At 41.5% G+C, this 15776-nt stretch overlaps 1 protein-coding gene across 1 annotated transcript in view; it reads right to left on the reverse strand.

The window, feature by feature from the left end:
• LOC136568514 (zinc finger SWIM domain-containing protein 6-like) overlaps positions 1–15776 on the reverse strand; it is a 281712-nt gene that overhangs the window by 105498 nt on the left and 160438 nt on the right. Inside the window, exon 2 of the mRNA XM_066568521.1 lies at positions 8344–8700. Within this exon, the coding sequence (XP_066424618.1) occupies positions 8344–8700 (357 nt within the window). The remainder of the gene's footprint in view (positions 1–8343; positions 8701–15776) is intronic.

Consider the following 15776-nt stretch of genomic DNA (forward strand, 5'->3'; position numbering starts at 1 on the left):
AAGGAAAGGAGTCGGTTCTGATGGAGGGTTTCAATTCAGAGCTTTATTTCTGGCCCACAGGCCTCTGAATCCAGCAACAGCTCCAACAGAACTCCCCAAACCACATTATTTGCTCACCCTTTTACCTGGGGGAGGGGGGGAGAGAAGGAACACAGGGGACCACCAACCAGGTATGGGGGGGGGGGGAAGTCTCAAGGGACAGAGGACATCTGGATGGCCCAATGTCCCTCCAGGGGTGGAGGGCATCTTTTGAATTCTGCCAATCACTCAATGCCCTTCTGGAATGCCAGGATTGACAGACAGCGCTCAGCAGGGGTCAGGGTGTGGAAAGGAGGGATGATTGACACACCTGGCAGGGAATTATCAGGGAGGAACCTGGGGTATCTGAGGCAAACCATGACATCACACCGCAACAGAAAAAGTCCTGTGCATCTCCTTTTTCCTGGCACAGAACTGCTACAGGAGGGTTTCTCCCATCCAGGGAGCCCCGAGAATGGCCTAATGCAAAACAAACATCAATAACTTGTAAACCTGCAAATGCGTTCTAAGAGTCTTGTCAAATTTACTTCAAGGGTACTTCAGACAACAGGATTAGCAGTAACATTTTACATTTCATTTCCATTTCAATAATGCTTGCTAGTTTCTTTTGTACATAACCTTAAGATACTAATTTCTTCAAAATATTATTTAATTTATACAGAGGAATGTTATTATTTTAGTAATGCTGCAAACTATCTGTATTTATAGAGACAAACAACCCAACCGATTTTGTACTATGTTTTTGGTATTATGACTATACAAAGGGATTCTACAAATACAGCTAAATAATGTTGTTAACATTGTATCTACCCATTAAATAAAAAGCTAAGATCACGACCAAGTAGAAAAGCTTTCACAAGGGAAATCTGAACGCTCCAAATATGCACCTTAAACCATCTACGAGACCCTTAGAACACAAGGATGTGTTACTTTCAGTCATGTACCAGGATATGATCTGTAAAACCTAACTGAGACAGAGATGTTTCCTTTGATAGTTTTGAATTGGTTTCTTTGTGACAAAAAGGTAGATGGTACTTTCAAAGGAGTTGTATATATATGTACATAGTTATAGTTATTTACAAGTTATTTATATCACTGGTTATTTAGCTAAGGATAGATAAAAAAGCTGGCTGTTCTATGAGTCATTACTGAATGATTTATTTTAAGGATATGATAGGGAAGCCCCCCCAGTCTGGGTCTTAGCTCTGGCCAAGCTGTGGCCTTGACTGGCAGAAAAAGCATGCCATCAAACCCAGGTGTTCCTGTGCTAAAAATGAAAGCAAGTCACTTTGACTAGCTGATTCGGCTTTGCAGAAGCTGGACCACTTTGCTCTTAGGTAGACAGGGGATCCTTATCCAGAAAAGGCTCTCCAAGTCCTCATTGTGAAAAGATGGTTCCTTGGCAGACCCTGGGTGATAGCAATGTATATAGGCAGTTGTAAGTTTCACCTTGTTGATATAGTTCAAAAGTGCATGTTTTGTTGAGATTGAATTATGTTCCTGTTAAGTTGTTAAAACAAAGAAAGGGGAAGTGAGGTGGGTGTATATCCCCCTCAAAAGTCTTAAATGTTCTCATGTTTTTCAATCAAATCACAACATGACCTAGCAAGCTGACAGCTTGTCGGAGGAAAAAGATTATCAACAACAGTAAGACAAATCTACCCATCACCCTACTTGAACCCCAAGACTCAAACATTTGGAGACATCAATAGCAGAAGGATGTCTGTAATTGAGATGGGTTTGAGTTGAATTGTTTCTTGTTTGTAGTGTTAAATTGTAATTTGTAACTTCTGGGTAATGAGCCTGCGGTATGCCATCCTGAAAACTTGTGATCTTGTTTGACAGCTCCTGAATGTGAATGTTACAACTCTGATGATACATGGGATACATCACTGGCTGGAGAAAACTAGGCTTGTTGAGTTGGGTGGAAAGTCTTATTCAAATTAAGCTTATTATCTGTGTCATGCTTTGTCATCCTGTCTGCAAGACACCTGCAGAGGAAGACAAAGAACACTTTGCATTTTTTAAAACAGAAAGGGGAAATTGTCAGAGCCACAGCTGGTCTGAGGCTGTACAAATTTGGCCATAATAAGAAACCAAATTTGGCTAGCCTAGTTCCTTATAGCCTAGAAGTAAACAAGTCCCTGGGTGAGGCAATGATAGGTTGGATTCAAACTCAAATAGAGGACCCCAGCCAATCCCATTCAATCCTGAATGCAGATGTATCATTGGTCGGGGAGCTGGGTGGTGTTGAAACCTTGACTAATCAGTTGCTGAAGCCCAGGAATTTTGAACCTCCTATAAAAGAAGGCATCCATCAATAAATCTTGTGTGTTGTCGCATGGTCTCAGTGTGTTCAGTCGTGTGCCTGTCTCCAAACTGCAACCCTAACATTACAGTTAACTTGACATTTTGATTTTGGGCTTGTCACAACTGTGTAATCTCTATCTCTGTTAGGTTTTGAGAAGATGTTAGAAATTGAATTGCATCACACTATCACTTCTAAATCCCAGATCATGTTACCTCTGTAGCCAATACTAAAATAAGGATACTGGCAGGGAAGGAAAATTACATGGTCAGATTTGTAAAAATTTGCTTTCAGTGAAGTCCTGAGAACATGAAAAGCAAAGATAGCTACAACTCTTTAGATGTATAGAAACATTGATTCTATTGATTTAAGCCTTTGATTCACAATTGCATCTCTGCCATCTAAGTGAATCTTAAGTGGTTGCAGAGAATGCTAGAATCTTTATTCAATGAAAATACAACTGGAAGACTGAGAGGGTCAGAGGGATGTCTTGTCTACTAGTTGCTGAGAAAGTAAAACAAAAGTCTTTCAGCTCATCAACTTTCTAAACTGTCTTCAACATCAGAGCCTACAGCTGTGAACATTGCACTATTGTCCATTTTTTTTTTTTTGATTAACAATAAATTGTGTCTGAAGATGTGAAAGAACTCTTGTACTTTCCACAGGAACCATAAGACTTTCTCAGAAGTCAGGAATCAAGTCCAAGACAGTACAAAACAAATGAGAAACTTGCCCTTCTGTGAGTGCTTCCATCTTTACTATGTTAGTTTTAAAGGGTTTTGAATTCAGTCAGCTACATGTAACACATGCTGATAAATCTTCAGTTGCAAAAAACTAGATTAAAAGGGAAATCAAGTCACATGGGATCAAGCAGTGCAGTTGTTGAACAGACCCAGGTTTGCAGTATCACATTGCAAATAGTTTAAATATTTCATTGCTCTAAAACAGAGGAAAAACCTGTGAAAAGGATATATATAAAAGCACCAATATACAAAACACACATATTTATCCCCCACTTGAAAGGAGATTTATCTTTAAATAATCTTGGTATTTTTACCAAACAAGTTATATTTCTTTAAAAAGGAGTCTATGCAGTAGTGGGGGAAAATGTTGGAACCTAATCTACAAGAGGGGAGATTTAATCTGTGAAACAGATAGTGGCTGACAGGCAAGCTCCGGGTGATGTCCATGTATTAGAAAAACAATTAAAGTTAGCACTTGACATGCTTTGGGTGCTCTCAGACTTGGGAGAGGAAGTTAAAGCCTGGGAGAAAGATACATTGCTGAGAAGTGGACACCAGGAATGCAGAATTTATAGACTACAAGGACGTTTTGCAGAAACCAGAGATAAGTAAGAAACTAACAAAAACAATTCAGCAATTGTACTGAAACTCTCCCTCTCTGGGAAAAAGATCATAAAAAGACTGAAAATGTGGACTAATTTGCATGAGAAGCAAGAAATCATTAACCAATAGAGGACAGAATTCTAATTAGTAGGAGAACGATGTAACTTGTAGCCAAGGAACACTAATTCCTTTGCTAAAATGTATAAATTGTTAGAAGGTTTTATACTTGGTGTGTATTATAGATGGATTGATTCCTCATGTACCTCAGCACTGAATAATTAAGAGATAGATATTATATAGATTTATAGTAATGTTAATGTAAGATGTCATTCCATAGTCCTCTTTCCCCTCCCCTTGTAATAGCCTTGGTGGTCAGGGCATTTAGGGGGAGGGCAAGCTTGTTACTAAGAGGCACGGCATGGCAACACCTGACCTCCAATCAAGTTACAAGAAAATAGTCTTCACCAATGGACAGTGACAAAGAGTTAACTTACAGACTTTGGGAGGGGCTAGGGTTACATGATACAACACCAAGGGTATAAAAGGTGGAGCAGCCATTTTGTGAATGAGCCACATGGCTGTAAAGCCACGGGAGAGAGCAGGCTCTCAGCGCTGTAACTTCTTTCCTTATCCTGTCCTTTGTTGTAATTTTTGTCAAGGTTTAATAAACCTTTTTCTAAAATTCTAGAAGTGAGGCTTGTTTCTCACAAGGCCCCAATCCTATCTTGGTTCTTCCTGGGAATCAAGGCTGAGAACAACTCTTTGAGATACATTTTATGAACAAAGCACAGCTAGTGCTGAGGGGGGGACTCCGGAAAAGGGGCTTGACCTGGGGGGAAGATTGCATCGCCACTTGTCATCCTAAATGGTGCTTTTTATCACTTATGCTAATTTCCTAAAACCTAAAAAAATGTGCTGACCCGTGGAGGGGGTGGGCTTTTGTCCTGGTTTAGGGCAAATTTGGGAGAAAACCTCCAAAAGGGGCCCCCCCAGAAAGCCAACCCACATGGCCCCTCCCCCCAACCGGTTTGGGAAAGAATTTCCTCGGAGAGAGGTGGAAAAAACCTGTTTATTCAACAGGCAAAGCACTCCCCAGCACAAAAAATGAACAATACCAGATGACAAAGCTCATTCATTGCTTTGAAGAGATGACAAATTCAGAAAGTCTCTCCTGGGGGTGGCTGCCCTGTTATCAGTCCCTCCGGCGCTGGGAAAGGCTGCAGAGTAGGCCCCGGCAGGCTGCAAAGTGTGAGCTCTCAGTGTTTCCTTGGGTCCCAGTCTGGAGCAGGTTCGAATGGTTCCAAAAAGGGAAAGAAAAACAGTCCAGGGAAAGCTCGGACTGCCTCAGCTAGCTAAACTAACTAACTAACTAAAAAGCATAAGGAGCGCAGTGTTCTGTCCCGTCTGTGCCCAGACATGAACAGTGTTCCAGCAGACTGTGGAGGAGGAGTCCAGTCCCTGATAACAAAACTCTGTGCTTCTTCTCCCTGCCTTTGCTCTCAGCTAGTCCTGAGGGCACAGAATATAATATCCAGCATAAGCAGAACACACAATTGGGGATACAAGCATCATCACATCATCCTAGGACAGCTTTTGTGGACATCTTTCCATAACTGCCCCTGAAGGCCTTCAAATAAAGATCTATTCTTATATTACTTCCTTACTAAAATTATCTCAAGTTTCATTTCCAGGTTGGGAAAAAGGCAACAATCAGTCAGTTTGCACTATACCTTCTGCAGTGACTCAGCATTGCTATACTTAAACCAGTGCTATTTTCATGCCAATGGGTAAAAAGACTATAAAAGCTTAAGACATCAAGCTGAGGGTCTGAGCTCTACAATGCAATTCAGCACAATACTACAGGTACTTCTGACTTCACAACAGAATAATAACTGATTTTATAAACTTAGTGTCTTCAGAATTATTCTAAATAGTAGTTATATAGAAAAAAAGCTGATCAAATTACTTATTACAAAATATTATGCCTTAGATTCCCCAAATGATTGAAAGTTTAGACATAAGTAATTTAATCTTTTGTTTAATTTCATAACTCTTGGGTAAAATATAACGACTGTTTAGTAGTGCATAGCATTAAAGAAAAACAGAAACTACTGTGAAGCAGACAGTGCTAATAAGAGAAAATGTAAAGAAAGTACTGGTGTGATGGTTTTGACTGAGTTAATGTTAATTTTTTCCACAGTATCTTCTATGGGTGTATGGGGTTTGCATGACCAGGTTTTGGTAGTGGGGAAGCTACAGGGGTGTCTTATGCCAGAAGCTACCCCCATGTCCATCAAAGCCAGTTCCAGTCAGCTCCAAGATAAACCCACTGCTGCCCAAGGCTGAGCCCATCAGTGAAAGCAGTAGCACCTCAGTGATAACATATTTAAGAAAGGGAAAGAAATTACAGCACGGAAGCAATTTGGGCCAGCATAGAGAGGAATGAGAATATGTGAGAAGAAAAACTATGCAGACACCAGGGTCAGTGTAGGAGGGGGGAGGAGCTGACATTCCCCTGCAGCCCACAGTAAAGACCATGGTGAGGCAGCTGTGTCCCTGCAGCCCATGAACGTCCACAGGGGTGCAGAGATCCACCTGCAGCCCATGGAGGACCCCCATGCTGGAGGAGGTGGATGTGCCTAAAGGAGGCTGTGATCCTGTAGGAAGCCCCTGCTGGAGCAGGGTCCTGGCAGGACCTGTGACCCTGTGGATAGTGGAGCCCATGCTGGAGCAGGTTTGGTGGCAGGAGATGTGACCCTGTGGGGGACCTACACTGGAGCAGCCTGTGATCCTGTAGGAAGCCCCTGCTGGAGCAGGGTCCTGGCAGGACCTGTGACCCTGTGGATAGTGGAGCCCATGCTGGAGCAGGTTTGGTGGCAGGAGATGTGACCCTGTGGGGGACCTACACTGGAGCAGCCTGTTCCTGAAGGACTGCACCACGTGGAAGGGTGTGTTATAAATGATCAGCCAGAAATCCAAATTAATAAATGCAAAAGATTTTATTTTCACGACCAAAATACGGTCCTCAAAAACCACAGCCAAAGAGACAGCATCGAGCCCAGGGTCAGCACTGGGTGAACATAGATCCGACCTCTATCGCATCGGACCTCCCTCTGTTCAAGAATGCCGTTCCCAGCAGGGCTTTTTTATACAGTTTTTTATGCCTGAGGCAGAGGTGCCCCGATTTCTTTTGTAACCCCGCATATGTATGAAGGTTTCTTTCACTGGGCAGGGCTGGACAATTGCTGTTTCCTGAGTAGTGGCAGGCGCTGATCATGTCAGGGGAAGTCGCATATTCAGATGTATGTTCCTTGGTGACTTCGGTTATCTTGATTGATGGTATCTACAAAGCGATGATCACCCTTGGGTGTTCCTTGATGACTCCAGAGGAAGCCCATCTCTGCGCCGGCCATGTCTTTTATTAGTTAAACGAGGCATGGTTCTCCTGCTGCCACCAGGAGTTTCGTAATTCCAATGTAGTCATCTGTCTCTGGGCTGCTCATGGTCAGAGGCTCATTGGATTTTACAATTTTTATTTTATATATTCTCCTCTTAAGCATGAATTATTTTATAACATATAATACAGGTTCTACATTGGAGCAGTTTGTGAAGAACTGTACCTTGTCAGAAGGAGTCACATTGGAGAAGGTTATGGAAAACTGTTTCCTGTGGGAGGGTGTGCTGGTATGAAATAGACTGATGGGAGAAATGAACCCCACTCAATTACATTAAGAGAGATTTCAGGACAGAGTTAGAATTTAGTAGAGAGATTACAATAAATGCAATGATACACAGAAAGCTGGCTTCAACCCACAAAGTCAGAGTACAACCTGGCACCCTGTTGGTCAGGGTGATGGTCACAGTCCTATCAAGTGGTGGTTGCAGTCGAAAGCAGTGGTCCTATAGAAGTATTGGTCCTCCTCTGGATATGATGAGTGGTGGTATTGGTGGTGTCCCAAATCCCCATAGTCAGAGATTATATATGCTTAAGTTCAGGTGGTAATTGTCAGTACCTCCCCCAGGCTGGGAACTTTCACAATGGAATGATGGTAATACTGTGAGTCATTGCAGCTGCCTATTCTGCCAGTGCCATTGAGTCCATTATGGCCCATTACCTGAGGTGACCACCTCAGGATGGTTGTGACTGTGCTGGTGCTTCCCCAAAAAGATTTATCACAGCTGAGTCATTGGTGTGAAGAAAAAGAAACACTACCCTGCCTTTGCAGCGTTGCCTCTTTTTTCCTTATCTCATTTAACATCCATCTTGTAGCCTGAGGTGTCAAGTGTGCACTGGGCAGCTACTGCAAATGACCCATCATTAACAGTGTGTCAGAAATGAGGTAGAGAGGAGTCGAATATACCTTTTTTTACACCCACATACTGCTAAACTGGCACTCTACTCCTGTAACCAGGACAGAGGGAATCTACATTGGAGCAGGGGAAGAGTGTGAGGAGTCCTTCCCCAGAGGAAAAAGCAATGGCAGAAACAACATGTGATGAACTGACCACAACACCATAATGTAAACATCACAAAAATTACAAAGTAATTAGGTTGAAAGGGACTTCAGGAGGTCACACTCCTGAGTGCCACAAAAAATAATATAAAAAACCAGAGAGGGAATGAAACAAAAGAAAAATCATCAAACTTACCATGGACTTGATTGATTTCTGAATTCTGAGAAAGAATTTCATCTGCTAATTTCTGAGCAGTTGGCAAAACTTCTGTGTGGTGCACTGTGATCAAATACTGAACAAATTTTTGTAGTTGGTCTCTGTTCATTTGAAACAGTGTCTCTGAAATGGGAAGATGCAGTTTGACCTGATCTGGCTTGCGGATCCGGTATAAAGAGAGTGCAACAACGTGGGCACAGTAAAATATGTCCTTGTTTCCACAGCTACAGGTCACTGAGGTAATCTTGCAACGATCAAAGCTGATAGCTACATTGCAAACAGTTTCTGGCTCCGATTGCATTGCAGGGTCTGTCACAGTGCCACTCAAGTGGAAACCTGTGAAGGGAAAAAAAGGAGGGCTTACATTCTTAAATAAAGTACCATATATCGTTTTTTATAACCTTTAATTAGTCTAGCAAAAGTCATCATGTATTTCTGAGAAAGAATATATCTCATAGAACTTGCTTTAATTACAAGTATGATGAACGCTGTCTTCCTGTCTTTTTATATCCAATAAAATCAAAAGGAGCTGGTTTACAAGCCCTCTTTGCCATTCCATCACAACATTCATAGAAGTTTGATAGTAAGAAAAAGTTACTTGGTAAATGATAGCTGCAGAAGCAGAGTTGCATCCAATTAAGACCAATGTGAAACTCCCAGTAGTTCAGCAAGCTGGCAGCAATTTTCCAAATCTCACACCAGTCTGCACTTACCAGGAAATTTACCCATTCTCTCAATAAGTAAAAGGAAAGTAGTGCACTCTAGTGGTACAAACCCTGGTCCTAATCTCAACTCTGCCACCAATTCACTGACACAAGTCACTTAACCTCATTCCTTTCACTTCTCCCACCACTGAGCTGATTCTAAAGCTCATCATCAACCCAAGCAATCTGGTAGGGCAGCTATGTCAGTGTAAGTCTTGGGAAATGGAAACTGCTGCAGTTACCAATACACAGGATATCAGATTCATAATAGTCAATGTTATAGATGGATAATGAGATGATTTGCTCTTGCAATTAAAAGATAACTATTGTGTGAATATTAAGAAAAGCTTTAGTGAGGTATAGTTATGTTATTGTAGTTTAGATGTCCTCTGTTTTCCCCATAGTTCCCTTTTCCCCCCCTGTATTGCGACCATCAGACAGCCAAGGTTGTCTAGGACAGGTAAAAAAGAAGGCATGCACATGTGCCCCTTGCATGGGGCAGTTGGGAATGGAAAAGCTTGTTGCTTAGGGGGTGCGGCATGGCAACACCTGACCTCCAATCAAGTTACAAGAAAGCAGTTTCCACTGATAAATGGCAAAGAAGAGCTGACTGACAGACTTTGGGAGGGGCCAGGGCTGGCTGATGCGACCCCCAGGGGTATAAAAGACTGAGCATCCATCTTGAAGATGAACTGGCCATGTGATATGCACGAGGGGCAGTTCCCAGTGCTACAGCTTTTTTCCTTATGTAGTCCTTTGTTGTATTTTTGTTAAGGTTTAATAAACCTTTTTAAATTTTCAAAGTGAGCAGTTGTCTCTCACAGTCAATGAGATATGCACACACTGTTTCAGAAGTGTGCATCTCCACTTGGCATGATAAAACATAAGGCAAAATAACTGTTTTTTCTTATATTTTAAGAAGATATGGAATACCATAAGAATGATCTTTACTTCAGCCACTACTCCACAGAGCACCCTGTTGAACCAAGGTCTCAAATGCTGTTCTCTGAAGATCAGACCTGAACCCATCTCTGTTTTCCCAATGTTAAGGCCCAGCTTTGGCTCTCAATACTTTATCACTGCAGAATTGGGGTGTTTCTATTGGATTTTATGTAAACATGGCATCGATTTTTGGTTCAGGCATTAATTCACAGGTATAGCTACAAAGCAATACAAACAAATTACATATTATCAGTATTAAACTTGAACAGACTGCATACATAAAATCTGGAATGGATATTACAAGTAAGGTGTTATACATTACTTATAAAGCCACACTCCCTCAAAGTCCAAAACTGATTCAGTATTCTTGTATTTCAAGAAAAGTATGTTGTAGGAAGCAGTATCACATGAAAATTAGGGAGTAAAAAAGAAATATATACATAGCTATAGTCCAAAATATTGCATCTCAAATTGTTTTTAAGAAACTCTTTAATCTACTGGAAATTAAGAGGAAAATCTATTTTTTTCCATTTGTTTATGCTGTGCATTTCAGAGCAGGTTGTGCAGTCAGTATCACTGTCTGGATTTCGTTCAGCTACAGAAATGTGATATTCTACCAGAAGTCATAGACACAGACTCTTGATTTTTGCAAGATAATGTTTATCAGTTGAAGTAGAGTTGAAGAGGCAGTAAGCTGTAAAGTGCACAGATACAAGGGAGGGGGGAGGAGGATGAAGAACCCCAGGCATACTCGGCATTCTTGCTCTTGGCTCCACTCAATACATACAGAGAAGGGGAAGGGAATTGCCCCTTGAATAATGAGCTCCTCCCTCTGCCTTTCCCTTTGATTTTTAAGTAATCATAGCATGCTCCCATCAGTGCCCTCTCTCAAAAAAAAGGTATTGTTAAAACTTGTTCAGCTCTGTTTCAGGTTAATTTCCAGTAAAGAAGAGATGTATTGGTGGTGTCAAGGAAATTGTATAGGAGATATATTTTTTTAATATCACTTTCCTATTAAGTATATTTCAAAGTCTCTCATTTATGACCTGAGAAAAAGTGCAACACTTGAACTCTCAAGTGGCCTGATCCTACTCCTTCCTGCTCTCAGTAAGTAGCTGAATTGGGTCTTCTTGAGCTGGAGTTCATTTTCCCATAGCAGCCCTCCCAGTGCTGTGCTTTGTATTGATGGCCAGGAAGGTGTTGATAACACACCGGTGTTTTGGCTTCTGCTGATCAGTGCTGGCACAGCATCAGTGCTGTCTCTCCAACATTCCATCCCATCAATAGGATGGGGGTGGGCAAGACCCTTGGAGGGCACACAAGTAGGCCAGCTGATCCAAATTAGCCAAAGGGATATTCCATACCATATGATGTTAGCTCAGACATATAAGCTAAGGGAGAGAGGAGGAAGGGAGGGAATTCATGAGTTTTCAATGTTTGCTTTCTGGAGGAACTGTTATGTGTGCTGAAGCCCTGCTTCCCAGGAAGTGTCTGGACATTGCTTGCTGATGGGAAATAGAGGATAATTATTTTTTCCCTTTGCTTGTGTGCATACAACCTTTCACTTTTGCTTTAGCAAACTGCCTTATCTCAATGTACTAGTAAAAGCCCCCCTTCTCATGGCCATCTCTGATGATGACTGAGGGGGACTCAAGGATTCTTCCCTGGCAGAACTTCTGCTTACAGCTAAGATGGGAAATGAGGAGGTAAATGAGGAGGTAGAATTCTTAGTAGATACGGGAGCTAGTTACTTGGTGCTAAATACAGTAAAAGGAAACTTGAGTAATGATTCTATAACAATTATTGGTGCAACAGGGAATCACGAAACTCAGCCATTTTTCAAACACATTGATTTTAAATTAGGAAAACAATGGATGACTCACCAGTTTTTGTATCCACCCAATTTGCCAAAGCATCTCCTTGGGACAGATTTATTAGAAAAACTAAATGCTGAAATCAAATTTAAAAATGGAAAAATAAAGGTTATTATTCCAGAACCTAATTATGTGGAAGCCTCTATTTTTGCACTACAGTCTCTGAAATTGGACATGATCCATCTGCCTGTATCACTTGAGGATGCAGTAATTATGATAGTCTGAGCTGGAGAGGTGCTGAAAAAGAGTGGGAAATTTTCCAGGGTGGAAATCCATTTTGGATTTAGGTGAAATGTGCCGTTTTAAATTATTAAATCTGTAGCTTGCTAGCATAAGTGAACCTGTTTAGTGTGCTAGCTTTGCTGCGCTCACAGAAACTGCCTCAGCAGAGAAAAAAGGAATGCAATTTCCAAGCTGAAGAGATAAGAAGGGCCCCTTGAACTTTGAAATGAAGAAAAAGCCTAAAGCTGAGGCTGCAAGAGACCAAGAGATGGACAAATTGACCAGAGAGTTCTCTCTGTACAAGGACTGATAAGGACTAATTGCAAGTTGTAACCCGAAACCAGTAAAATGAATATGCATGAAACTATTGTGAAACTCTATGCATATGTACAACTAAGGGGGGGATAAAAAAGGTTAAGGAATTCTCAGGGGTGCACATGTCCTTTAGGGAGGAGCAATCCCCACATGCATCCAGTGCTGTAATAAACATACCAGCTTTGTTGTAAAAACAACTTTACAAAGTTGTGGAGTTAGGTTTTTTTTCTGCAAATCAGTGCCCAGGAGATCCAAAAGAGCAGACCCTGTAAAGATTAAATTGAAACCTGGAGTGGGACCAGTAAGGCAAAATTAATACCCTTGGAAATAGAAAGTCGCAGGGGGTTATTATCCCTTGTGGAAAAATTTATAAAATACGGCCTATTGAAGGAATGCAAATCCAAATTTAATAAACCTAATTTGCCATTTAAGAAGGCAAATGGAAAGGATTACTGGCTGGTACAGGATCTTAGACCCATAAATTAGATAGAAGAAGATATACATCTGGTAGTAACAAAACGTTATACCTTGCTAACAACCTTGAGTGAAAAATTAAAAGGGTTTACAGCGTTAGACTTGAAAGATGCTTTTTTCTGTATCCCTTTGAGAACTGAAAGTCAAGAGCTTTTTGCTTTTGAATGGGAAAATCTGAACACAGGGAGAAGAACCCAACTGACTTGGACAGTTCTACCGCAAGGGTTTAAAATAGCCCCACCATAATCAGAAATCAATTGGCAAAAGAAGTGGAGGAATGGAAAAATCAGAACCCTATTGGGAGTCTTGTTACAGTATGTAGATGACATTCTGATAGCCACTGGAACTGAACATCAATGTTGGGATCAGACTGCGGCATTGTTGAATTTTCTGGGACTAAGTAGATAAAGAGTATCCAAAGACAAAGCACAAATAGTCCAGACCACAGTAACCTACTTGGGATTCGAAATCCTTCATGGACAAAGGAGGCTGGGACACGAATAAAAAAAAGCAATTTGCCAGCTCCCACAGCCACAAACGGTAAGAGAGTTGTGTGCCTTTTTCAGGATGATCAGATGGTGTTGCCTGTGGATCAGCAATTATGGGCTGCTAGTAAAGCCACTGTATGAGCTCTTGAAGAATGTTCAGAGGGACTTTATAGTCTGGACTGATGATCCACAGGCTGCCTTTTTACAACTCAAGCGAGCCCCTATGTGGGCACTTGCTTTGGGGCTCCCAGACCCCATGCAGCTGTTTGAACTATTTACTGATGAAAGACAAAACACAGCACTGGGAGTGCTGTCACAGTTCCTCAGGGACCAGAGGTGGGCTCTGGCCTACTTTTCAAAGCAGCTAGATAATGTCAGCCAAGGCTGGCCTAGTTGTCTGAGGACAGTAGCAGCTACTGTTCTCTTGATCCAGGAAGTTCAAAAACTGACTTTGGGACAAAGCATGGTTGTTTATGTATCACATATGGTGTAGTCAGTGCTTGAGCAAAAAGGAGGCCACTGGCTATCTCCTAACCAGATGCTAAAATATCAGGTAGTTGTGCTGGAGCAAGATCATGTGACACTCAAAACAACTTCTATTGTTAACCCTGCTATGTTCTTAGTTGCCCAACAAGTAGAAGGAACCCCAGAGTATGATTGCTTACAGACTATAGAAGTGTGCTTCAGCAGACCTGACTTAGGAGACTGACTCTTGGAAAGAACTGATTGGGAATTGTTTACCAATGGGAGCAGCTTTGTCCGAAATGGAAAACAATTATGTGGATATGCAGTGACTATACACCATGAGGTAAACAAATAGGGGGCACTCCCCTCTAATGTTTTGGCCCAGAAAGCAGAACTAATTGCACTCACTCGAGCATTGGAACTGAGTAAAGGAAAACGAGTTAACATTTGGACTGATTCAAAATACGCCCTTGGAGTGGTACATGCACACACGGGGCCATCTGGAAAGAAGGAGGCCTTTTGACATCTCAAGGCACATTGATCAAAAATGGAAAACATATCTTGGATTTACTTGAAAGTATCCAGAAACCAGCAGAAGTTGCCATCATGCATTGCAGAGCACACCAAGCAGGTAAGACCAAACTGGAATTGGGGAATCATTTAGCTAATAAGGCTGCCAAAGAGGCTGCAGAAAAAGGCACATTAGAAAACAAATTTTATCTTTAATACCCCTGCCAGAGTTACCTCTCCAAGTAGAGAAACCAGAGTATAGTGCTAGGGACTGTCAATTAATTGAAACCTTAGAAGCAAAATTTGATCCACAAGGCTGGGCAGTCACCCCAACCAGGCAAATAGTAATCCCTGAACAGATCTTGTGTGAAATAGTGGATCGTGAACACAAAGCCACTAATTGGAGTACTGAAAAACTTTTCAAACATTTGCAAAACTCTCTAATTAGGTCTAAAATGGCTCAGATTGTACAGTCAAGAATCCAACACTGTATAGTTTGTAAAAGAAACAACCCTAACACAGCTAACAAAGTAGTACTGGTAGCCATAAAATCTGGAAATATTCCAGGTGAATACTGACAGATTGATTTTACTTAATTGCCCAGAAAAGGGGGATATAAATCCCTCCTAGTTCTGATGGATACCTTTTTTGGGTGGCCAGAAGCCTTCCCTTGTCACACCAACCAGGCTAAGGAAGTGACTAAAATACTGTTGAATCAAATAATACCTACATTTGGGGTACCTTTAAGAACATCATCTGACATAGGTTTCCACTTTATTGCAGAAGTGGTACAACAGGTTAGGAAAGGCTTGGAAATAGCTTGAGATCTCCATACTCCTTATAGGCCCCAAGCTAGTGACAAAGTAGAGTAAGTGAATTATACAATCAAATTGCAATTGGGTAAAATATGTCAGGAAACTTCCTTGACATGGGTCCAAGCCTTACCTGTTGCACTACTTCTAATTAGAATTCAGCCACAGGGCACCGGCAAAATAAGCCCCTATGAGCTGCTATATGGTCGGCCCTACCAAGTACCACACATTCCAGGAAACACACACATAAAAGGAAGGGTTCGAATAATTTCCTCAATTGTCTTTGTAAAACTTTACACGATTTGCAGTGAGCAGTGATCTCCAGGCTGATGGGATTGGAGAAACCAGTGCATGAGTTCCAGCCAGGAGATTGGGTCAACTTGAAAGACTGGGGAACCGTTCTGCACCATCCAAAGTAGAAGGGACCTTTCCAAGTACTACTGACAACTTTTACTACACTGAAATCAGACATAGTAAAATCATGGAGACATTACTCCAAAATTAAAAGGGATGTAGCCCCTTGGTTAATCAAACAGTTGTCTGAGAAAAAACAAGATGCCTAAGTCTTGTTTTGCTATCCTGACAATAGTTAATTCAGCCTTGATT

This window comes from Molothrus aeneus, chromosome W (assembly GCF_037042795.1).
Source record: "Molothrus aeneus isolate 106 chromosome W, BPBGC_Maene_1.0, whole genome shotgun sequence".
NCBI classification, from domain to species: Eukaryota; Metazoa; Chordata; class Aves; order Passeriformes; family Icteridae; genus Molothrus; species Molothrus aeneus.